This window comes from Protopterus annectens, chromosome 7.part0 (assembly GCF_019279795.1).
Source record: "Protopterus annectens isolate FY-2018-M chromosome 7.part0, PAN1.0, whole genome shotgun sequence".
NCBI lineage: Eukaryota > Metazoa > Chordata > Ceratodontiformes > Protopteridae > Protopterus > Protopterus annectens.
In genome coordinates this window covers 172,084,747-172,112,237 of record NC_056739.1, presented here as the reverse complement: position 1 = coordinate 172,112,237, position 27,491 = coordinate 172,084,747, and the positions used below count along the sequence as shown (strand labels likewise).

Below are 27,491 nucleotides of genomic sequence, written 5' to 3'. Positions count from 1 at the left end.
GAAAGACTGGTTATACTACATTCATTTCTTATTTAAAGCTTTTATTACCTACAGTGAGTGCTTCACAAAACAAAATGTGATAACAAAAGAACTTGTGAGTATGTGAAAATGAAGCTGGAAACACCATGTGTTTCTTGAAAAGCTTATCTAATGATTCCTAAACACTCAGAATGAACTCAGCAATGCCAGGTAACTTGATAGCTGCACCTCTTCGACAGCATTTATTTCAAGACAAGTACAGTCACGTCAGTTAAGCCTCAGCCAAGTATAGAAGGAAGGAATGTGCTACCCCAGTAAGATTTTAAAGGTAAAGCAAATGCAAACTCCATTTCATTTCCATCATCAGAAGCAATGTCACTATACACAACTGCTCAGCAAGCCTGTAAGGTATGATCTCTACCATTAATCATTTGCTTGTACAATTATTATAGCAATAACCCACGCCTGGGTGTGGGTAATGCTGGATTTACCCACGGTTGGCGTGGTTTACCAAACAAAGCCAACTGTGGGTAAATACAGCAATACCCACACCCAGAAGTGGGTTATTGCTATTATACCATGACATTATTTAAGAAAAGAAACTATTACTTTTCTTAAATAATGGCATAGTATAATGCCTGTTTACTGCCCTTCCGCAGATGTCTGGCATCCGCGGCAGTTCTGATGTACTGCACGCCTGCGCAGTACATCAGAGCTGTGGGCAAAAGCAAAGGAGAAAGCAAGATCTCCGTTGCTTTTTTTTACTGTTTTGCTATGTTAAATGGGTTTAACATAGCGAGACAGCTTTAAAATAAGCAATGGAGATGTCCGTTGCTTATTTTAAAACTGTCTCGCTATGTTAAACCCATTTAACATAGCGAAACAGTAAAAAAAGCAACGGAGATCTTGCTTTCTCCGTTGCTTTTTTTTTAAAACCTGTCTCGCTATGTTAAATGGGTTTAGCATAGCGAGACAGCTTTAAAATAAGCAACAGAGATCTCAGTTGCTTATTTTAAAGCTGTCTCGCTATGTTAAACCCATTTAACATAGCGAGACAGTGTTTTAAAAGTAGAGTTATACTAATGGAAAAAAGTCCTTATTTTAAAACTGTCTCGCTATGTTAAACCCATTTAACATAGCGAAACAGTAAAAAAAGCAACGGAGATCTTGCTTTATCCGTTGCTTTTTTAAAATTTCTCGCTATGTTAAATGGGTTTAGCATGGCGAGACAGCTTTAAAATAAGCAACGGAGATCTCCGTTGCTTATTTTAAAACTGTCTCGCCATGTTAAACCCATTTAACATAGCGAGAGTGTTTTAAACAGTTATACTAATGGAAAAAAGTCCGGGCGACCGGACCTTTTTCCATTAGTATAACTCGATTTACAACGGGCACGCTGGCCAATCAGCGTGCACGTTTTTCGGCGGTCATGGTATAATAGAAAATATAACACTATGTTGGTAATTATTTTTGTATTGCATAAACTTAGTCTGCACCAGATCCCTAGTTTAAAATAATTACTTTTATAAGATGACTTAGCCATCAGACTACAAAATCAGTGTTACCCTGAAATAGCCTCTGAAAGCTATCATGATAACGGGTGCAAAAATTTAAATGTTACATGCTGAAGTAACTGAATGCACTCTGCATCATACTTAAAAGTAGCTTTGATGTATTTAAGATACGTGGGAAAGCACTGGCTGATATTAGTATTTTTTTACTCACACTGTGTATTTGTTTCTCTTCACTGCTTGCATTATACAGTGTGCCACTGTAGCAGAAATGTAAATTTAAATATCCACTTTTTGTCAGTGCCTTGCGCTTGAGAAGAGGAATAGAAGATGACGTTTGCATTCCTTCTGCAGCACTATTTTCATCTATTTATTCTATCATTCTTCTTTAAGTTCTGTTTTCTTTAGTGTTATGAGTTCCACATTAAAAAAGTTCTCTGCTGGAGAAGTAAACCAGTCCTTTATACTAACAAGAAAGTATTTGCTTATTTCTCATAAAACTGCACACAACTTATTTCCTGACCTAGAAAAAGCAGGCTCATATGAATGAAGGTCAGGGTATATGTCATAGAGTTTGTTAGAAAAAACAATACTTCGGTAAATTCAAGCTAATACCTGCATTTCTTCGCCAACAGCATTTCCAGCTCTTTTTCTGATTGCTTACCTGATAAGATCTAACGTTATATTAGTTTATACAGGAACAGCCTTCTGCAAAATCTCCCCTCCTTCATAGAATAAATTCCCAAATGAAACAACAGCACCCAATAAACATTTCCACTGCTTAAGAAAAATCTAAAAGCCCATTTGGCAAAAGAAATGTACTGTGATTGTTTCAGACACACGCTAATGAATTTATCCTCTTCATCTGCTTCTAAAAATGCTAAAATTAATTTCTAGTATATCAATGTCTCACTTAGTTCTCTCTGGACAATACCTAGGTTCTGTAAATTAAACCACCTTATATATATATATATGTATATATATATATATATATATATATATATACATATATATATATATATAGTTTCAACATACATGCTAATAATTAGTATAGCATATTTTTATTTTGACTGAGGTAATGATCTATTACTAGTACAAACCTCTCAAATGTATTTTATTAGCTCTGCTATTGACTTACTCTACATGCGGGTTAAGTCGTCCACCATAAAATCTAGGATTGTGGTTTTTGTCAGCTTTAACTTCTATATTATTGTTTGATAAACTATGGACACTTATTTTATAATGCTGTTATGAATTAAAATCTGTTATGTTTACTATTATTATTATTATTGTATCCATCTGCTCTTATATATAGTAGTAGTAGTAACCATTAAAAGTTAGTTGGATATTGTGACCTAGGTCATGATTGAAAATGGTCCTTGTAACAATCAAGCTATCTGGTCATGTTTGAAAATGGTTCTTGGAACAATAAGGCTATCAGGTAAACAAATGTAAAATAAAATAAGTGCTGGTGGATTTTGGTACTTTCATTTCATGTATGAAAAAAACCTCTCTCAACTAATTGTAGCTGAGTAATTCCACTCTTTCAGAGCTATTGTATACAGGTATGTATGTATATATTACAGGGGCTTGTGGCACTGGTCCCCACAGAAAGTTTATTTTAGTACTAGCACTGTTTAAGGGGATATTTTGATGAAGTGCAGGGACCAGAGCTGGTTTTATATATATATATATATATATATATATATATATATATATATATATATATATATATATCAGTTACAGTGAGCCTGCTGTCATAAAACTCCATAGCAATGTCCAAAATGTCTTGCTGCTATTACTGTGGAGATCCTATTGCCTGATTTTGCAGAACTGTGTCTTAATGCAGGTTAAGCCTTACTAATGGACTCATCATGCCCAAGGAAATCATTCATACAGTAGTCTCAGTGAAAATAATTCTCTATTACTCTTCTAACCACTGATACTTGACTTTCAGGTTCTGGCTTCTAGCAAAACCACATTTGTGTTCTCTTTATCCCTCTCCTCCTCCCAAAGTTTTAACTTGTGCCCTGTGTTTGTCTTCTACCTATTTTATTATGGGGTCTCACTGCATTGCCGAGCACCTGTCTTGCTTCAGTGTGCTTTTCTACCTTGATAAGGGAGTGGCAGTTCTACTTCTCAGTTTCTGTTTATTGCTCTTTTTGTCTGAATAGGACTTGCATGCTACAGAAGTCTGCTGTTATACAGCTGCCATTGCACTATCTTGATATGCAAGCATGATTATTAGAAGATGAAATGCACTGACTGTAAAGTTAGTAGTACACACTGTGAAAAAGTATCACAGCTCACAAGGGGGGGGTAGAAAGTGATACTGTTGTATGTAAAGTTAGTAGTACACACCGTGAAAAAGTATCACAGCTCACAAAAGGGGGGGTAGAAAGTGATACTGTTGTATGTAAAGTTAGTAGTACACACCGTGAAAAAGTATGACAGCTCACAAAAGGGGGGGAAGAAAGTGATACTGTTGTATGTAAAGTTAGTAGTACACCGTGAAAAGTATCACAGCTCACAAAAGGGGGTAGAAAGTGATACTGTTGTATGTAAAGTTAGTAGTACACACCGTGAAAAAGTATCACAGCTCACAAAAGGGGTAGAAAGTGATACTGTTGTATGTAAAGTTAGTAGTACACACCGTGAAAAGTATCACAGCTCACAAAAGGGGTAGAAAGTGATACTGTTGTATGTAAAGTTAGTAGTACACACCGTGAAAAGTATGACAGCTCACAAAAGGGGTAGAAAGTGATACTGTTGTATGTAAAGTTAGTAGTACACACCGTGAAAAGTATGACAGCTCACAAAAGGGGTAGAAAGTGATACTGTTGTATGTAAAGTTAGTAGTACACACCGTGAAAAGTATCACAGCTCACAAAGGGGGTAGAAAGTGATACTGTTGTATGTAAAGTTAGTAGTACACACCGTGAAAAAGTATGACAGCTCACAAAAGGGGGGGTAGAAAGTGATACTGTTGTATGTAAAGTTAGTAGTACACACCGTGAAAAAGTATCACAGCTCACAAAAGGGGGGGTAGAAAGTGATACTGTTGTATGTAAAGTTAGTAGTACACACCGTGAAAAAGTATCACAGCTCACAAAGGGGGTAGAAAGTGATACTGTTGTATGTAAAGTTAGTAGTACACACCGTGAAAAGTATGACAGCTCACAAAGGGGGCAGAAAGTGATACTGTTGTATGTAAAGTTAGTAGTACACCGTGAAAAAGTATCACAGCTCACAAAAGGGGGGTAGAAAGTGATACTGTTGTATGTAAAGTTAGTAGTACACACCGTGAAAAAGTATGACAGCTCACAAAAGGGGGGGTAGAAAGTGATACTGTTGTATGTAAAGTTAGTAGTACACACTGTGGAAAAGTATGACAGCTCACAAAAAGGGGGGTAGAAAGTGATACTGTTGTATGTAAAGTTAGTAGTACACACCGTGAAAAAGTATCACAGCTCACAAAAGGGGGGGTAGAAAGTGATACTGTTGTATGTAAAGTTAGTAGTACACACCGTGAAAAAGTATCACAGCTCACAAAAGGGGGGGTAGAAAGTGATACTGTTGTATGTAAAGTTAGTAGTACACACCGTGAAAAGTATGACAGCTCACAAAAGGGGGGGTAGAAAGTGATACTGTTGTATGTAAAGTTAGTAGTACACACCGTGAAAAAGTATCACAGCTCACAAAAGGGGGGTAGAAAGTGATACTGTTGTATGTAAAGTTAGTAGTACACCGTGAAAAAGTATCACAGCTCACAAAAGGGGGGTAGAAAGTGATACTGTTGTATGTAAAGTTAGTAGTACACCGTGAAAAAGTATCACAGCTCACAAAAGGGGTAGAAAGTGATACTGTTGTATGTAAAGTTAGTAGTACACACCGTGAAAAAGTATCACAGCTCACAAAAGGGGGGGTAGAAAGTGATACTGTTGTATGTAAAGTTAGTAGTACACACCGTGAAAAAGTATGACAGCTCACAAAAGGGGGGGGGGGGGCAGAAAGTGATACTGTTGTATGTAAAGTTAGTAGTACACACTGTGAAAAAGTATCACAGCTCACAAGGGGGGGGTAGAAAGTGATACTGTTGTATGTGCTGGTAAGAAGTGAGTGTTACCATGTATCTTTGGCTGCAGAAGTTGTTTGGTCAAAATTTTGTAAAGTTTTAAAACTCCTACCACCTGCTACAGATAAATAGACCCCAGCGCGACAGGTATAGTTACTTATTTTCATATGAAGGAAATAAGTTGCTTGTGTATTGCACAAAGTTGAATGAAGTAAGAGCTTAAATGGCAGTGATGTGAGAAATGTTACTACAATTAAAAAGCTGGCTGGGGAAGGTGAAGAGGAGAAGAAATAAGTGGAAAAACATGTCCATTTCATTGAGTTCCTAACCCCTTCTCTCTGTCTCTCTCTTTCACTCTCTTGTTTTTGAAGGTGTTGTCTCTACATGGGAAGGTGGCCCTAATTACTGGTGCCAGTTCAGGAATAGGAGCTGCAACAAGCATCCTGTTTTCCAAACTTGGAGCAAAACTGATACTTAATGGGCGAAATGTGGAAGGGCTGAAAGAAACAGCAAAACTGTGTGATGAAGCCAATAAAGAAAAGGTAAATTTAAAGAAAGAGCTCGTGTGTGTTTTCAAACTTGCATTCAGCAATACCATTCATTGCAAAACATTTAATGTTACTCTCTAAAAGTAAATAAATGCTTCTAGTTTTACTAGATTTCTAGTCTAGTTACAGAGATTTAAGGAAAATAGATATTATTATGTGGTTCTTCATGAAAGTGTACATGGCCAATATGAGGAAATAAATGTTCTTTATTATTATATGGGATTGGCAGCTAATCCTGAAATGCTGCTGTGATATAAAGGCTAAAGTATTTTAATTATATTTTTAACTTCCAATCACTCATTTCAAAATGGTTTCTGTTAAACAGAAGCAACTTTATCATAGAAGCATGATAACCAGGAATGAAATAATAGTTTCATGTATTTGAGATACACACTTTGTCAGCCAATATTTGATTTTTAGAATGGTCAGGTAAAATGTTTCATAAATTTACACACAGACTTCCGATGAAGGAAATATCAGAACACATGAACTAACATTTCATTTGTGCTCTGAAATGCTGGGAATAGACCTATAGAATTTTAAAGGTGCATGCTACATAAAATCAAAATTGAAACTGGTCAAGTCACAAAAGAACAGATTGAAAGTTGAAGCAGACACATTTTTTCTAAATAACTATCAATGTTAGTAATATATATATAGCATGCATCTCTCTCTCTCTCTCTCTCTCTCTATAGATATATATATATATATATATATATATATATATATATATATATATATATACATGGTTCCCTATCAAATGATAGAAAACTCATTTGATGGAAAATCATTTGGCTGAAACCAAAACATAGAAAGCTCAAAACACTGAAAACTCATTTGACTGAAACTCAAAACAATGAAAATGCTATATGCCCTTTTCCCCACGGTAGTGTGATCCTGGAGTTAGTATATATAGTTAGGGGGGGTGGGGGCACAGCCCCCCACAATGGGGGGTGTCGTGGGCATGGCCCCCCACATCCTTCATGCATTTTAAACACTACACATGCATACTTTTAGTAAGTATATTTGCACTAGGATCCTGAATAAAATGATAAAACTTCCCTACTATCTCATCTTCCTGCTACATTTTACCAAGCCAGAATCAGGCTTGTCTCTATACAAGTGCAAAACATACTCTTGTTTTGCTTTGTTTTGTTTTGGTTTGATGAATAGATATATCAACACTTGCTTGGTCTGGAGTAAAATCCAAGATTTTACCTGTTAAGGTACCTACTATGTCAATTCCAGCTTTGAATGTTTGTTGCACTTTTCAGTGGTCTTTGACCTTTTTTTCAGTATACTGTTAAGTCATGATTTTACACTAACTGACCTGTAGATAGGATTAGTTCAGCATACATAACTCTTTGTCCTTTAGAGTTGAGCATGCCACTTAAATTCCAACCTGACAAATGTGTGTGGAAGTTATGTCTTGCATAATCAGACTCTGTATATATTACAATGTCCTGCAAACTGACCTGGACTGCTGTTTGTACAGCTACATCAGGGTTGCCAGATTTCCGACTGGCCAGGTAGGGACTAAAAAAAAAAATAAATAAACACAGAGCTACTTCTGTTTAATGTGAAACATCGCAGTTCCGCAATACACAGAAGTAGCTCTTTTTTGCAATGTTTTGATTGGCCCGTATATCGGCATACGGGCCAATCAAAAATCACTAAACATGGAGCTTCGTTTAATGTGGAACTTCCGCATTAAACACAAGAAGCTCCGTGTTTACGATTTTCGATTGGCCGTATGCCGGCCAATCAAAAAACAAAGTGGAGGCTGCCCAGGATTTAAACCAGCAGGGTGGGACTCGGGATCAGGCTGCTGATCTCGGGACAGTCCCGCCCAAATAGGGACGTCTGGCAACCCTGAGCTACATGCACATATTACAATGCCCAGCAAACTGACCTGGACTGCTGTTTGTACAGCTACATGTACATATTACACTGCCCTGCAAACTGACATGAACTGCTGTTTGTACAGCTAAATGTACATATAGCAATGCCCTGCAAACTGATCTGGACTGCTCTTTGTACAGCTACATGTACATATTACAATACCCCACAAACTGACCTGGACTGCTGTTTGTACAGCTACATGTACATATTACAATACCCCACAAACTGACCTGGACTGCTGTTTGTACAGCTACATGTACATATTACAATACCCCACAAACTGACCTGGACTGCTGTTTGTACAGCTACATGTACATATTACAATACCCACAAACTGACCTGGACTGCTGTTTGTACAGCTACATGTACATATTACAATACCCCACAACTGACCTGGACTGCTGTTTGTAAAGCTACATGTACATATTACAATACCCACAAACTGACCTGGACAGCTGTTTGTACAGCTACATGTACATATTACAATACCCCACAAACTGACCTGGACTGCTGTTTGTAAAGCTACATGTACATATTACAATACCCACAAACTGACCTGGACAGCTGTTTGTACAGCTACATGTACATATTACAATACCCCACAAACTGACCTGGACTGCTGTTTGTACAGCTACACGTACATATTACAATACCCCACAAACTGACCTGGACTGCTGTTTGTACAGCTACACGTACATATTACAATACCCCACAAACTGACCTGGACTGCTGTTTGTACAGCTACACGTACATATTACAATACCCCAGAAACTGACCTGGACTGCTGTTTGTACAGCTACACATACATATTACAATACCCCACAAACTGACCTGGACTGCTGTTTGTACAGCTACATGTACATATTACAATGCCCCACAAACTGACCTGGACTGCTGTTTGTACAGCTACATGTACATATTACAATACCCCACAAACTGACCTGGACTGCTGTTTGTACAGCTACATGTACATATTACAATACCCCACAAACTGACCTGGACTGCTGTTTGTACAGCTACATGTACATATTACAATACCCCACAAACTGACCTGGACTGCTGTTTGTACAGCTACATGTACATATTACAATACCCCACAAACTGACCTGGACAGCTGTTTGTACAGCTAAATGTACATATTACAATACCCCACAAACTGACCTGGACTGCTGTTTGTACAGCTACATGTACATATTACAATACCCCACAAACTGACCTGGACTGCTGTTTGTACAGCTACACGTACATATTACAATACCCCACAAACTGACCTGGACTGCTGTTTGTACAGCTACACGTACATATTACAATACCCCACAAACTGACCTGGACTGCTGTTTGTACAGCTACACGTACATATTACAATACCCCAGAAACTGACCTGGACTGCTGTTTGTACAGCTACACATACATATTACAATACCCCACAAACTGACCTGGACTGCTGTTTGTACAGCTACATGTACATATTACAATACCCCACAAACTGACCTGGACTGCTGTTTGTACAGCTACATGTACATATTACAATACCCCACAAACTGACCTGGACAGCTGTTTGTACAGCTACATGTACATATTACAATACCCCACAAACTGACCTGGACTGCTGTTTGTACAGCTACACGTACATATTACAATGCCCCACAAACTGACCTGGACTGCTGTTTGTACAGCTACATATATTACAATGCCCCACAAAGTGACCTGGACTGCTGTTTGTACAGCTACACGTACATATTACAATACCCCACAAACTGACCTGGACTGCTGTTTGTACAGCTACATGTACATATTACAATACCCCACAAACTGACCTGGACTGCTGTTTGTACAGCTACACGTACATATTACAATGCCCCACAAACTGACCTGGACTGCTGTTTGTACAGCTACACGTACAGATTACAATACCCCACAAACTGACCTGGACTGCTGTTTGTACAGCTAGATATACATACTACAATACCCTGCAAACTGATCTGGACTGCTCTTTGTACAGCTGCATGTATATATTACAATGCCCTGCAAACTGACCTGGACTGCTGTTTGTACAGCTACATGTACATATTACAATACCCCACAAACTGACCTGGACTGCTGTTTGTACAGCTACATGTACATATTACAATACCCCACAAACTGACCTGGACTGCTGTTTGTACAGCTACATGTACATATTACAATACCCCACAAACTGACCTGTACAGCTGTTTGTTCAGCTACATGTATAACACACTGATTAGTGTTCTGATGGGAAGGCATGACTTATCTTCATGCCACACCATAGGCATAGTTGCTCTTTCTGGGACCCAGTGCCACTCACGAATATAGTTCTCAATGTGAGAGCAAAAAAAAAAAAATCCCTTTGATCTGGTGCTTCTCAACACTAGAGGACTGCCACGTCCTAATACCACACTGTGTCCATCATGCTCTCTACATGATAGCAAGCAAAAAAGGACCCTTTGACCTGGTGCTCCTTGACAGAGGGGGTTCTGCATATTACTCAGATACTGGCTGGATTCACAGGACTAAGTGACTGGGAAAAACTCAGAACTGGATGACTCAGAAAGATTTATAGAGAGATGCAGGAAATTCAGCTAAGGTAAATGGACACTAATTAGAGCTTCATTCTATCCTGTTTCAAAATGAGTCCTAGTGACTAGCTACTTATTCTGCTGTATTACTGCCTCTTAAATCGTTTTTCAGTTGTGCACTTGCCTTTCTTCATTTAAAAAGTTTTTAATTGCTAATTTTGTAGAGTTTTAATTGTATTTACTGTTTAGGACTACACACTCAAGTGTGTTAGCCTTTTCTGTGTTTATTTACTGTATTATTGCATTGTTTAGCCTGTTTTAACAACAAAAAAAAACTTTTTTGTTTGCTCGTTTCCCACCTTTCCTAGCCAGTCCAGATCCCAAGCTTTGCTTGTCTCAGGACTTTATATTCTGTGTTCAGAGCTATCTAGACCTTGCTGTGGCAGAGGGAAGTCCTACTGCTTACCAGTGGGACTGGTGAGCATTGTACTGCCTATCTAATGCTAGAGGAGTGGTTTCCAGCTCTGAAATTGTAATTTTATTAGCCTTTTTTGGGCTGATTTCTATCCCTTTCAACTTTCTGGCTTAAAAACGCGTGTGTTTGCACATTTGTTCACATCGGGCAGCACCGCTAGGCTACAGTTAAAGTATTCCAGGTGCCATAAAGTCTGCTCTTCAAATTTTCCCTTAGAACTAGCTGGTTTCTCACTAGTAGCACTAAAATCTGAACCCCTGTGACTAGCACTTGCTCTAGAACCTGCTGGAAAGCATTAGGAAGCCTGAAACTGATACAGGCACTCAACTCTCCTTGTCAATAAGGAGAAATTAATCGTAGGCACTAAACATCATATAATTGCAAAGTACCTTGCAAAGGTAAGGAAAAACAGCTCTTAAACTTTACAAAAAAGCACCTAAACAGGCATGTCCAAGGGTCAGCTTCCGGTGATTTCTCCTGTCCACCTGGTGAATGTGGGCATACTGGGGCAATGCGGCAACTGCCTCATGTACACAGACAACCCTCCCCTCCTACCACCCAACACTACAACCTGCGAGAGATGCACTTACATAGCCAAACTGGAATCAAAGCTCTCTCCGGCCAAGATTGTGCTAGACAGTCAAGAGGAGAAGGTTAACACCTGCACTACACCTCAAGCAACTCATAGCCCTTCAAAACCCACAACATCAACACCCATACATAGCAACACTAAACCCACATATGTGGAGGCCCTTAACATTAACCTGCCCAAGCAACAAGGACCTCCGAAGATGAAACGCAAACAAACACCAATCACAACCAAAGTGACACATAGCTCACAACACCAGTGTGACACCCAACAACAGCCCCTAAGGCAAGACAATGTACCCAACACTTTAGATATAGGTGACTCTATAGTCAGGCACACTCATGTCCCACTCACCAGGCTGAACAAGGAGAAAATTATAGTCAGCTGCCTGTCGGGTGCCAGGATCCGCCACATAACGCATACACTCAAGTCACTCCACAACAAGTACAAATACGACTCTGTCATTGTCCATGCTGGAATGAATGACTTGAGACGTACCTCTCTGGACTACATGAAAAGAGACATGGAAGAGCTCTCGGATCATGTGGCCCAGGCAGGTATGACCCTAGCCCTGAGTAGCACCCTGCCTTCGCCCAGAATGATGCCACAGTATAAGGACAAAATGATTGACTTCAACAATTGGCTAAGCTTCTGGTGTCATTCAAAGGGGATCCAGTATCTGTCTGCCTGGGAAGACATGATAGACAAACCACGATGCTTTGTTAGAGATGGTCTGCACCTGTCACCCCTGGGATTCAGGCTACTGGCTAAAGCTCTTGCCACGCCTATAGTGCCTTTTTTAGGCAAGGTTCAAAGGACAAAACTACCACTGTAACAGATACAAGTATGCAAAATCTGAAGGTAATGCTACTGAATGCTAGAAGTCTAAACCTCAAAATGCAATCTCTCTCGAGGCACTCCTAAAAATGGAGAACATTGATATCTGTGCAGTAACTGAGACCTGGTTCAAGGTTCCAGAGAGCACCCCTGCAATACCAGGCTACAACTCTTACCACACTTTTTGGCCACAAAACCAAGACCAAAACACTAAAGGTGGAGGAGTGTCCATATTCACCAAGGATATTCACACCTCCAGGCTAGCTGCCCAACACAATGCATCTGAAATTCTCCAGGTGCAACTAACACTAGGTAAGACTGCAATCCAAATTGTAGCTTGCTACAGATCCCCCACTATGCCCCAAGATTCTCACTACACCTTTCTAAACATACTGGAAAATATTAAGATACAACCAAACACCCTAATACTGGGTGATTTCAACTACCCTGCCATTAACTGGGAAAACTACTTGGATACCAACTCCTTTTTCCAACGGTTCTTGGAATTCATAAATTCCAATGCACTGGATCAGCTAATCCATTGTCCCACCAGCAGCTCCAATATCCTTGCCTGGTCGTTACCAACATGGGAGATAGATGCTCCACACCAGTGGTCACCCCCTCATTGGTCAGGTCTGACCATAAGCAAATCACCCTTGACATCCACATCCCACTCCCACCCCCCAGTAAGGAAACCTCCTTAAAAAAATGTCTCCAAAGCCAAATTCATGCTACTGAAGTCAGAAGTGACAAACTTCATCACACCCATGCAGACGGGATCTGAAAGTTCGATTGCAGAATCCTACATTAAGCCACTGTATGAGCACATCCACTCGTGCATGAATCATGCCATCCCAAATAGAACCAAGATGCTCTCCTCCAAAAAAAGGAAGCCAATCTGCTGGTCCCCTGCTATAAACAAACTATACAACAGAAGGAAGAAACTGTTGCAGAAAAGAGGAAAATCCCAGGATGCAAAAAACTCCCTCACCAGCCTCAATAAGAAGCTGAGATCCCTCATAAAATCCTCAAAAGCTAGTTATGAAAATAAAATTGCCAAAGATTCCAAAGACAACCACAAGGCATTCTATAGTTATGTCAAGAATCTAAATGTCAAAGTTCACATCTGCTCTGAGCTTCAGCAGAATGGCATTAAATATACTGATCCCAAGGATATTGCCAGTATCCTGGCAGATCGATTTACTGCCAACTTCACCCCCCTCTCACCCCCTAAAGGGCCCATCTCAATACCAAAAGATTGCCAAAATCTGGTTATCACGGCCACACAGGTAGAAGCCACACTCTCCAAAGCTAAGAATACAGCATCCATGGGACCAGATGACATCCCAGGCTGTGTACTACATGAACTACAAAATGAACTGGCACCTCACCTAAGTGTCATGTTTAATCATAGCCTCACTTCAGGCTTCGTGCCCACTGAGTGGCACACAGCTACAGTTATCCCACTCCACAAGGGGGGATCCACTTTGGATCCCGGGAACTACTGTCCCATCAGTCTGACAAGCCTGATCTGCAAGGGCATAGAACACATTATCATGGAACTTATAAACAAAGACATTGGCAACCTTCAAACACTGGACCCCACCCAGTTTGAGTTTGTGAAGGGACAATCTTGTCTCCTGAACCTGATTGACTTCTTCGAATCAGTCTCCAGAGCCGTGGATGAGGGTAAGGCCTATCTGGACCTCACCAAGGCATTTGACACCATCTCCCACTCTGGAATCATAGATAAACCTTCTAAGCTGGGCATAAATCCCTACGTCACTTGATGGGTTGCCAACTGGCTTACTGACAAAACTCAGACTGTCAAAGTAGCTGACTCCAAATCCAGCTCCAGACAAGTGACAAGTGGAGTACCTCAGGGTTCAGTCCTGGGACCACTCTTGTTTGGCATCTACTTCTCTGAAGTACAGGCCAACACTAAGGGACTCTGGCTAACAAAGTTCACAGATGACTGCAAACTGGGAGCCATTATTGAATCCCCAAATGATGTGGATATTCTACAAAAGGGCCTTACAGAAACAGATGCCTGGTGCCAGAGCCATGGGCTCAAGCTTAATACCAAGAAATGTATAGTTATCCCCTTTGGAAAAAAACATGTACCCATGAATTACCACATAGGTGGCAGTACACTAAACATTGAACGTGTGATGAGGGACTTAGGGACACAGGTGGACAGTGGTCTCACTTTCGATAACCACATCGCCACAACAGTCAGGAAATCCTTCTATGTGGTAAACCTCATCACTAAGGGCTTTCCATCCAGAAAAAAGGAGGTCATTGTCCCACTGTACTCATCCCTCATTAGACCCATTATAGAGTATAATGCCCTGTTTGGTATGTACCTCACAAGACATCTGCAACAGCTGGAAAGGCCACAGAAATACCTCACTAAAAGAATCACAGGCCTAAAGCAGATGCCATTTGCTGACCATCTAAAAAAACTACAGCTATACTCTGTGGCATATCGTCTACTCAGAGGTGATCTCTGCTTAACATACAAGGCCATGTCAAACCCTGAGCTGCTGGACATGCTCCACTTATAGAAATCCCAATTCCTCAGAGCTACATGCTCCAGGGATCTAAACCTTGTCATCACAATGAACAAAACAGGCTGGAAGGATAGGTTCCTGACCCAGAGACTCCCCATACTCTGGAATAGGCTGCCCATACATGTAAAGCAGAGCGCCTCCTTGGCCCTCTTCAAAAGGAACCTTGATGATTGGATGGGAGATAGGAAATTCACCCCGGGGATCATGTCAGTCGCTCTGCTAGACAGGGGTCTAGAGAAGTAAATATTGTGGGAAGACATATCCAGGGAATTGTTATGGCTAGGCTTGTATAGGCCCTAGGGCCAATAGCCTAGTACCAACCTATGAACCTATGTGTTGTAGTTTAATGGACTGCCAGAGTATCAAACAAGAGTTGTTTACTGTGCTCATGCTAAACCTGTTTTCAGTGTGAGACTATTTTGTTTTGCCTAGCAAATGGCTATTAGTGTATTTGCTGAAAATTTTGAAATAACAGTCTTAAATTAAATCTGAATCTATCATTGTAGAAGTAAAAAGTATATATACTATGTGCACTGCATACCTCTTAACTGTTCAGATTTTCATCTCATATTTTTGGTATGTTCCTCATAAAATTTGTGGTTTTCTGGCAAATCATTGAGGATTAAAATCACTAAACAATGGCAAACACTTGAGTTTCCGACTTCATATCCTTCAGGAGATGTATGCTGAAGCAAAACCTGTTATTCTAGCAATTACCTAAGTTTAGAAGAGCAATAGTTTAAATATGTCACTATTTATGGGTCTTCCCACCACTATTTTTAGTGTTGGCCAGATTTTTTGCACTAATAAGTTGAGAGGTATCATGTACTGTCAGGTTTGAATAATATTTAGTAGGAGAGAGAAACAAGTAATTGCATATTGGTATGGCTACAGGGGGAAGGGGGCTGTTCATTACCCTGCCTAGGGCCCCATTTGACCATGATCCGGCTCTGTCTACACAACTTGGAATGTCTTTTTTGCCACTGCACGTATATAGGAAAGTATAATGCCCAGTGGTGTAGACTTTTCTGGGCTAACAAACCTACTCAGTGCAGCAGCATTAGAACAACACTTGATTGCTTGAACAATGAAGGTTTAACATCTAAGGGGCTATGAATACTAGTTGTGATTCCTTTTAAAATGTCCATTTTATTGTTAAGTATCTTTAAGTATAATTTCATGTTCATTACCTGCCATTTCTAATGCTTAACATTCAGGATGTAAGTGTTTTACCTGTCCCCACTTTAAATTAATTGTGTTTAATTAGCTTCTGTCAAACAAATGTGCTCTATTACCTTCCATTAGTTTTAAAGGTTATTTTTCCTTCTGCACCTTATAAGCAACTTTCACAGCAGTACCCTTCAATATTTTATATGTTCATCTATATGCATTTTCAATATAAAACCACTTACTTGTAAAAAATGTATTACCAACCTCTTTGAAGTAAATGTAACATAATCCCACCAATGGGCAACATGTGAGATACACCAAGTGACTTCCAAAAACAAGCAGGCTCAGAACTTCTATAAATTATATTGGCAATGATGCTGCAAGTTAATAGTGCCATTTTTAGGCTCCACTGATCCTTGCAGTCACTGGGGGACCCCCAACAACATGTTATGTTATTGTAATATTTTGTTACGTTTCCCAAACCAACAGAATGCTGGTACAGCAAGCTTGTGTATGTAATAAACCAGGTGGGTAATAATGACTCTTAGGATGAAGAATCTTAAGGCTTGGCAGCACGTCCTCTCCTTTAAAATGCTAAGAAATCACTGGTTGTAGTAACAGTGTTTTCTCAAGTAGCAGGCTTCATAATTTCATTAAATGTTTTACCACTGACATAATGCCCTTGACTTAGTTAAATCCTGATGGTGGTCATTCCTCCACTAAACCTAGCATCATAGCTAGCTTTAGACACCCAAGATACCACTGCTGTGAAGCCCCCACTATCATCCTTGACTGTGTGGGAACACCACAAAAGCTGTTGCTGGCTGGGTGAAATTGAGCAGAAAAAGAGATAATCCATTCTTCAGGTTTGAGCTTTATCGTAAACCGGAATATGATATGACCCTGTTAGGATAAAGCTGGTAATCAGTGAATGAACATGAGTGAGGTAAGCACTAGAGATTGGAAACCCAGAGCACCCAACCTCAGTACAACCTCAGTGATTGGGTCTATATTAATTCGCCGATTGTTTTTTCAGCAAACACCATTCCATCCGCCCCTATTCAGTGAAATTCATTTTCATGATTCGCGGAATTTACCAAGGGCAAGGAAACAATTGCCCCAAAGCACAATGGAACCCGCAAATAATTAAATCAAACCCACCCCAGTGGGGGGGCTTTGCCCTCACACCCCCCCCAACTATATATATCAACTCCGAGATTCCACTGCAGTGGGGAAAAAGGCAAAGTTGTGTATTTGGCCAATTATTTCCTTGTCCTTAGTAAATTCAGCAAATTGCAGAAGTGAATTTCCCTGAATAGGGGTCGACGGAAAGATGTGTGCTGAAAGAAAATTTTTGGTTTACTACTATATTTTATTTATTTTTATTTTATTTATTTATTTAACATTTGTTAACTGGGAAAGTCTGACTTGAAACAAAGCCAATTTTCAGCAGCGGCCCAGGGAGAAATGCTAAAGATGCATGTTTTTGTAATGTGGGAGGAAACCTACACAAACACAGGGAGGACATGCAGACTCCACACAGAAGGCACCTCAGCCAACAATCGAACCAGGGAACCTCTTGCTGTGAGGCGACAACACTACCGCTGCACCACTGCACTGTCAGACCCCAGTGCTTACCTGGGATTTTTAGAAGTGAAGATTTTCCTGATCTTCAGCATTCATTTTCTCTTTCAGGTAGTTTTATAAATACTGACAAAGCAACAGATACTGTTGAGATTCCTCTAGTTTCCCTAAAAGTGAATGTGTGTGTGTGTGTGTGTGTGTGTGTGTGTGTGTGTGTGTGTGTGTGTGTGTGTGTGTGTGTGTGTGTGTGTGTGTGTGTGTGTGTGTGTGTGTGTGTGTGTGTGTGTGTGTGCTGCCCTGAACTGCTGAACTGCACCCATTCAAATACCATTCCTTGGGGTATATACAGAACATTGCTGTAGCATGTGTAGGGACTGAGGATGGTGTAATCATTATTTCTATAATTTTCTTCAAACTCAAACCTTTGCATTATGCAAGGAGGTCAATATAGTTTGGTGTTGTGGCTGGAGACCGTGTAGTCACTGTTTCTTTTATTTTTTTAAAGACCTCAGAGGTATGCAAATAAGATTGCTATAGCTTGTTTAGGGGCAATGTCCTGTCAAGAAGCAAAAGATTGGAATTCATTACTCTGATGTTTTTTCACTTTCCTCGTTTATACAGGTGTTTGCCTTTGAAGTAGGGGTGAGGAAGTGTTCTATGTATATGAATAACAGCCGTCACTTGAAATACATTACTGTGGCCATTTGAACCTCTGTGTCCATCCCAATGTAGCATTATTGGGATGTACAGACAGTGACTATATTTTTAGGGGGGTAGAGAGAGAGGCAGCATTCCCAGATAGGATTCATGTATCCTCTTAATCATTTGTCTTGTTAATTTAGTGTGAGTCATTATTTTGTCAGCTTTCAACATTAAGCCTTGGATACAACTTATATCATGCTTGAAAGAAAAACAATAAGCCTGAAATTCTTTTCTTATTCATGATTTTTGTTCAAGACACCACTGGCTAAAAAGTTTGGGAAAATGCTCTAACACTCATCTCAGACCATCTACACTCCCTTTGGTTTCAGGCACCCAGCTTAATTTAGTTATTTCCTATTCAGTTATTAGTGTCTTGTCTTGGCCAGGTAAGGTATTTTGAAAGGATGCAAATAAAGGTAAAGTTGAATAGCACCACTGAATTTCTTTTTTTAATCATAATTCTTGTTCATCATTATTGGGTGAAAAGCTTGTTAAAAAAAACTTTAAGTTGTACTTCTGTGCATATAGAAAGGCATGGCAACTTGAAAAAGGCTGAAGAGTAATGCAAAATATAAGAAAAGGAAGAAAAATATATCATGCATAGTGTGGGAAGCCCAAGACTGTAGAAACAAGTGGGAGCAGTAAAATATGTGTGCAGGGAGATAAAACAGTAGGCGGTGCGGGTACCAAGGAGCCCTTTATTTAGGACACCATTTCATTAAGGCCAGCCATGTACATAGGGTTGCTGTAATGTATCATCATTGCAACTAAATGCCAGTCACTATAACCTCATCACTTGAAATACATCACTTTGGCCATTTGAATCTTTAATAATTGTCCCGCAAGTAACACCAGCCTTAAGTAAATCACTGGAACTGGGACAAATAACACCAACCTGGAGTAAATCACAGGAAACATAACATTAAAGGATTCTTGTTTTTGAGTTTGGCCTTCTAGAAGTTGTGTTTTTTGGTTTTAATTGTCCCACAAGTAATAACATAATCATTCTAAGGGGACTTCGATCTTAATTATCTTGGCCTTCTTTCATCTGACATGGATACTTTCCTACCAGACCTATTTCTCCTTCACCTCATAAAATAACCAACAAGACCTAACCTCAGGTCCTCCAAACACTCCACACTCAACTTGATTATTACAAACATACCAAACTCCATCGGCACCATAAACATTCTGCTACTCTCATTAAGCGACCACTGCCCAATCATCTTTACAGTTGTCATCCATCCTATAAAACTACCACCCTTATTAAAAGCCTTCAAAAGGTGCACAAATATAGACAAACCTAGAAACATCATCAAAGCCCACAACTGGAACCATATTCTTAAATGACCCTAATACAGCAGCTGTAAGTCTAAACAACTTTCTACGCCAGCTACAAGACAAATTCTTTCCACGTATCCACAGACTTTATAAACCCACCAAAACTGAATGGCTATCCACTGAACTAAAGCATCTTTTAACTGTAAGGAATGAAAAATGGCATAAATCAAAACAGACCCCCCCCCCACACACGTACATGTGACAACCACACCTCTTTTATAGTCTTGCTTAACCTAGCCAAGAAGTCCATCAGAAGGCACAAATTAAATCTCCAAACAAAGAAACAAACTACCCTCTTTCATTCCCCCAAACACTTTTGAAAAGAGGTTAATCTACTTACAGGAAGAAAATCTCCTTATGATACCCTGTGTACAAACACCATTCAATATGATACAGCAAAACTTTCTCCAGATTTCATTAAAGAATTTAGCAGTCTCCCATCAATAAACTTCACACCTCACACAGATCATGCATTGCCCACTTCACAACCATTCATTCCTACTTCCTCTTTAAATGCATACATCCCAAAGAAATTGCTATTCTACTTAAATATATTTCCACTGATATGCCTCCTGGTTCTGGCATCATAAACCCCAGTTCATATTTTGCTGCAGAGAGCATCTATGTCTTCCTGTCATCCACAAATATAATTTATGTCTCACACAAAACATCAAGCTACAGATTTGGAAAACTGCTCAAATTAAATCCTTCCAAAAGCAAATCAACCCAAAACATACATTTCACTTCCAATCAATATCCATCTTCCCAATTATAGGCAACTTCTTGAAAAGTTAGTCTACAGCCAACTTTTCCTCGATATCCAGCAGTACCACCTGCAAACAACATGGATTTTGGCCTTGATGAAGTACTATGATAACACATTGGTCACTAACTGATGACATCCTGTTAAACTCTGATAGTGGTGTCCTTACAGGTGCCATATTTATAGATTAGACAGCCTGACAAAGGCATTTGACTTCTTTGACACATGTTTTCTCAAAGAAAAATAAATAAATAAATAATTGAAATTGGTATTAGTTCAGCCACTGTTCCCTCATTTATAAATTTCCTCAATAACAGACATTTCAGAGTTAAAACTGGATCATTCCAATCAGAATATACACCTAACAAAAGTGTACCACAAGGATCCATTCTTGCTCCCTCCTCTTCTCCATATTCATTAACAAACTTCCTTATGACCTCCCCCATATTCCACTTATCCTCTATGCATGGTTATCTTCTGATCAGGCCACTTTCACACTACCATTCATTGCCAACACCAGTCAGACTTAGATGAGCTCCACCAATGGCTCATAAACCATAAACTACTTCTCAACCCCCCCCCAATACCAAAACTATGCTTTTTGCAACTCCACAGAAAATTCACCAAACATCTAACTCTTTAAATATGTTTGACAAACACAACAATTCCATAAAGACAACCTCCAGCTTCAAATATCTAGGACTGTGGCTTGATTAGTCACTAAACTTCCATTTCCACACAGATAGTGAGAACCAAAATAAACCCACTCCTCTTCTGGGCCAAAAGATCTCCCCTTTTATATCCCAACCAGCTAGAGCAACCCTAAAGATGAATGTCATGTGTGTGTGTGTGTGTGTGTGTGTGTGTGTGTGTGTGTGTGTGTGTGTATGTGTATATGCCTCTTCTCCTTTCTCAGCTTGAATATGAACTCTCAATATTTGCTTCTGCCTCTGTGAACAACATTGCCACACTCCAGAATATCTCTAATAGCATCTGCTGATTTGTTACAAACTTACCTCACTGGGAGCATCACTATATTATGAAAAAGCCAAATGGACACCACCTAACTTTCTTGAAACTATGGTAAATAAGTGAAAGCTCTATTTAAAAATGGGCAGGGGTGAGGGGGTGCCTGTCCTGGGTCTGACAGAAGTGGTTTAATTTGAGTAAGACTATATAATGTGTTGTTGTTAATTTGATTTTGTCTGCAAAAGTCCATTGATTTTGGATGGATGAAAGCACTAATGTTTAATGCTGATTTACAATAAATTTGGTATACTTTACTTCCATAGTCGTGTCCATCCTGAAGCCATTTTTATGGTTTCTCTACAAGAGACAATGCGCTCAACCCACCGAGCTGAAAAACCTAAGTAAAATAAAAAATGCATATTTGTTATCAAATCATCAGTCAAACAATGCATAATAAGTCAAGGGCATGGGCTGGGGAGAAGATCATACACAGCGTACACAATATAGTCAGGCAGTCGAGCAATAAAATGAGTGGCAGTACATGCATTCAGGCAGTGACCCAATAACTAGCTCAGTTATACCAAAGGATGATGTCCAGAAAAAGCATACAAGGCAAAATGACAATTAGCAGTAAATGCAGTATGCAGGTGAGGGTTTTAGTGTGCATAACAGTTATCTAATTGGGTTTGAGTCAGAATATAGTGTGAATAGGTGGGGCAGCACTAGGAAACAAGACGTGCGATGTAGTGCATAAAGGCCCTACAGCACATCTATGACACCCTTAGTAAAATTACACAAGTACTCTGTGGACCTCCATATCCTGATTTATGTTCACTGGGTTCACTCATAAATGTGGGTTTGTATATCAGGCTTTAAGGAAGCAAACCCATCTCACGAATGTAAACATCTTCTAATCTATGGTTGACATGCAAAATATGTACCAAAAACTGTGGCAAACAATGTATTTGTTCATTTATTATTTCTTTTACATTTTAACCAGAAATATAGCTGTATGGTTCAATTTTTAATGATGTCCTGGGGCAGAAATCTTCAGATGATAAGAACAAAAAATAAAGCTGTACTCCGAAAAAAAGATATATTTTTCCATAACAATATGTAAGACAAAATTTTGCAACATAAAATATTCATAAGGAAGGCAGACAAGTTAGAAAGACAAAATGCCATCTGTGTTGCATAACATCAAAATATAAATACATACACATGACAATTGCTATTAAAAAACAGATATACATGCAGCATTTGCTATTTAAGAGATAGAATCAATGCATATACAGGATAACAAGAGTGCTTGCAGCTGTAAGATTTCCTAGTGCACCTTTAAGTGCTGGGATATGTATTTCGTTAGCAAACTCTTTGCAGTTTGTTGGATGTACAGCATTTACCCAGTAACATAATTTGTATCACTCCCATTTATAATGTATTTGCTAATACTTAGCATGTTTATATTCTTGCTTCATGCTATTTCGCACAGCAGGTATTTACTATTGCATCTCTATTTTTCTAAATTATCTAAATTGTTTGCTAACTTTTCAAGTTTCTGCTCATGAAGTGACTGATTCCCTGATTTCAATTTCCAAGTAATTAGGTTTACATTTGTTTTTTTTTTTTTTTTTTTAATCCCAGCTATCAACAATGCTTTCCGTAGCACACCAATTTAGTTCTCTATTTAACAAGAGTCTCTATGCAGGCTTTGCTCCAGTAGAGTAGAGGACAGCAACAGTCATCCCTTTGCACAGAGGTGGGCCATCAATAGATCCTGTAAACTAATGACCCATAAGTCTGACTAGACTGATATGCATGGAGAATCATGAAGCTGAAATCACCTTTTTTAAAGTCATTTCCACCTGCAAAGCCAAGTGGTGCAGTGGTTAAGGTGTATGCCTTTCAATCACAAAGTGCAAGGTTTGATTCTCACCATGGGCAGGAGATTTACAGATTGAAGGTGTATATTTTTTTTGCCCTGAGAGGGAGAGAGTATTCACCTCCCATGCACAAGGTACAAGGTTCGATCCTGACCGCCGGCCAATGCATTATCTCTGGCCTTTGCATTATCTACTTGTGCTTCTGGCAGTAGATCTGAGTTCTCTGTGCCATTAATCTTCCTTGCTAAGAATAACATATTTTCTATCACTTTTAATAGGAATAATGGATCAAATTCCTACTGCTAAGCTGGGTAGAGTGCAGCCATGTTGGGGTAGGTTAGGGTAATCACTGCATGTGCTTCTGCATTAATTGAAGTTTGTTATACTTTGTTTCAAAAGGAATTGTTAATCAACCAAAAATCCAAGTGGTTAGGTATATCCCTAACATATTATATGTGTAACCTTGACTCTTTGTTGGGAGAGCCCACAAGAATCAATTAATTGTACACTATCAGTCATTGAATTTCCTCTCATACTTTAGGTAAAAGAACTCCTCTAGAGTCTAAAACTAGACTCCATCCCTACCCTAAAATCATAAAATCCTAAGTAAATTGCATGGTTTATGTACTTTTCTATAGATTTGCAAATGTTTTGTAGTTGTTTGGTGTCACCTTCATTACAGCTGTATAAATTGGAAACTGTTATTTTAGCCTGTGTTGAAGAAATCAAAGTGACAATCCAACATCACAGGCTATCTTTGACTCTGACCTGGATGGACCTGGACAGGGAACGGGAATTACATCTCTCTTTGAATATGATACACAGGCAAACAACTGTATCTCTTCCATCTAATAATAGTTTTACTTCAGATTTATGGTTGAGCTTGGTTTCTTGTAAAAATATTATATGGACATTACATTTGTTAAATTATTAATGATGGCTTTGGTTTTAATAACAACAAAGACATCCTTAACATTCCATGAAATTAATTTAGTATCATGAAAGTCACGTCTGGAGCAGTTTAAACAATACTTGTCTGTTGAAGGGCATTTTATGGCATCTTTCTGACAGCTGTTGAGTGTCAGTATTGTTAAATATTTTACATGTTAAACAGGTCGGATAGAATATAAGCTGTCATAAAAGCTAAGATGTATAGGAATGGAGAGTGTAAAAGTTTCCAAAAGAGGTTATAGGCTATGGATGGTTGTGGCCATGAGCAGCCAAAGGAAAACAGTTCACCTAGTACATTACAATCCCTAGATCGCAGTTCACTCATATCATAAGATGAGAGGCTGAGGCCCTAAAAAAATCACCCTATTGCAATCGCTGCAATTATATATTTAGGATACAATTTACTGTTGTAGCTGTTTCATTAACATTTATCTACATTATACCTATTAACTTAGTATTGGCATAAAACTGTTATAAATGTGAACAGTAAACATTTCTTTTAGAACCAACAGTCTGCTTAAAACTGTAAACAAACTGAGCATTCCTATATATCATATTTGACAATATTGACCATACCTCAATATCTATCACAGAAAGACCTGAATGGTTTGTAAAAGTGAGTCTCTAAATTCCTATAATCTGGTATGTTAAAAATCACAGCTCTTCCGATTAAGATTTTGCATGCAAAGATGATAAAGAGGGAAGTAAGGAATAGGCCCAGCAGCAGCTCATGTGTTAGAAAGACATGAAAGTGAAAGTAAAGAGGTGGAAATAGGAATGCAAGAAATAATATAATAGTTAAGGCAGTGTTTGATAGATTACGATTTGATGAGAGAGAGCAAGATAGAGAGATTTCACACATACCTCTCAACCTGCCAGGTTTTCGCAGAATGTTCAGATTTTTGCCTCATATTTTTGTCTGTTGCCCCCAAATTTCTGTTTTTCTAGTAAATCACTGAGGAATGAAGTCACTAAATAATGACATGCATTTGAGTTTCACATTTTATATCCTTCAGAAAATATATGCTAACAAAAAGTAACTGATGTTCTAGTGATACTCTAAGTTTACCAGAGTAATATTTAAAATCTATCCCTGTTTTTGGGCCTTTGACCCCCCCCCCCCATTATTTTAGGCTTTGTACAGACTTCTTGTGCTTAGAAGTTGAGATATGACCTCCCACAGGCCATGCATCTGCCTTATAAATGGATGCACTAGTGTGACATGTAACGGCATCATGAGATAGCTGCTAAGGGCCATCACTATAACCTGACACAAGGAGAGAACTATAACCATCAGTTACATTGCAAAGGAAGATAAATCACACCCAAAAAGATATATACCAGGCTTGTAATCTAATATCTTTGCTATTAACCCAAATATTGACATTATCAATTGTACACATAAAGATATTCAGAATTATACATTTTTATACATTAGAAGCACATTGTTGAATTATGTGGATATCATATTGGCATATATAGTATACAGGCAAGAAAAAGCAAAGACACAACTCTTCATGTCGGATATTTCCCTGTTTGCAACAAATAAGTCACATTTCAAGGTTCTGATACACAACTGGCTGAGTAGTCACCAGGGACACCAGGGACAGAAGCAATTTCTTACCAGCACTAGTCTATTGTTTAAGTTTACTGAAATTTCGTAGGCCAAAATGCCATTTCCATAGAACAATTGCCATTATTGTCTGGTGTAAAGTTGGCTAAAGATTCAAATCCATTGAAATCTTGCCAGGAGACATTAAACAAGTTTTGCTTAGAAGTTGTCATTTTAGTCGGCTTATGCTCTTCAAGTTTGTTGCTGGTTTTCCTACTCTTTTTCTATATGGGAAGTTTATTGGGTGAGCTGAAGATGGTTGCTTCTCATTTTTACTGAGTAGGTGGCTGTTTGTATGGTCTGCATTTGTCGGAAACTGATTCACATCCTGGGGATAGTAAAGCTGGACTTGGTGATCATTCTTTGTTAAGCAAAAAGGATATAGAAAAACAAAGACAGACAAAAATCCAAACTCTTGACAATTTTTTAGATAAGGCACCATTTGTTTTTTTTTTTTGTATATAGGGCGACACTATAGTCAGGATTTATTTGGACCTGAAGACCAGCAGCTTTGAGATCCACCTGACTCTATGGCTTTGTGCAGAATTGCTTCTCTGTCATTTTCAAGTTAAAATAAAGTCTTGCAACAAATTCAAAAGTCTGTTTCTGAGGTTTAGTCTATATACTATGTCAGTTACTGGCATGCATTTAATTTCTTGTAATTTACTCTACAGCCTTCTTACTTGCTGAATCCATTGGGGTTGAGTCCCACTATGTTTTCAGTAAACCCTAGTATTCTAAGATTGTTTCTTTTGGTAGAGATTTCCAGATCCTCAGATTTTACTTCCAGTCACTAAGCGTGAACCTGGAGATCCTGAACATGACTTAAATAAGTGGCCATAACAGCCTGTTGTTGATTTAGGATACTTTGCTGCTAGGATATTGATGAATTTATATTTTGAAGCTAATACTTAATTATTAACTGTTATTACCTTTATTTGTTGGACGTCGATGGCCACTGTTTTCATTAGCTCTGACAATAGTTCTGGTTATGCTAGTACAGGTCTCAGCTCATTATACACATCCTCATTTTCAGTCACCATTTTGTGAAGTAAACTGCACACTTTTGTGGTAGAATGCATAAATCAGCAGTTAAAACCAATCATTGAAATCAGAAAGTTGTAGATGAGTTAGCAGAATGATCAAACTACCTAATTGTAATATGAAATGGATTACTGGATTTGCACAGAAGGTTATTAAACTTACAGTCGGGCCCATCAGGTGTCATGATTTTCAATCCTTTGCTATGTACATTCCTGAGCTTAATTGCATCTTCAGACATGCACATTTATTTTTCTAAATATTTATCCTTGATACACTCTTCTTCTGCTGAAACTCCTACTGTGTTACTATTTTCAGTGCAGTTTGGGGACTGGAAACTGTCCATTTTTTCTCCACATTTCCTTAACTGTAATGAAATCAGTAACAACCAGATGTGAGATCTCCATGGACATTTTTTTTCTGTTCATGGGGATATCAACAAGTACGAT

At 38.9% G+C, this 27,491-nt stretch overlaps 1 protein-coding gene across 1 annotated transcript in view; it reads left to right on the top strand.

The window, feature by feature from the left end:
* The first annotated feature begins 324 nt into the window (after positions 1-324).
* Positions 325-27,491, top strand: part of LOC122806322 (3-oxoacyl-[acyl-carrier-protein] reductase FabG-like) — a 246,443-nt gene continuing 219,276 nt past the window's right edge. The window contains exons 1-2 of the mRNA XM_044076640.1: positions 325-387; positions 5,937-6,107. Of these exons, the coding sequence (XP_043932575.1) occupies positions 352-387; positions 5,937-6,107 (207 nt within the window). The 5' untranslated portion in view covers positions 325-351. The remainder of the gene's footprint in view (positions 388-5,936; positions 6,108-27,491) is intronic.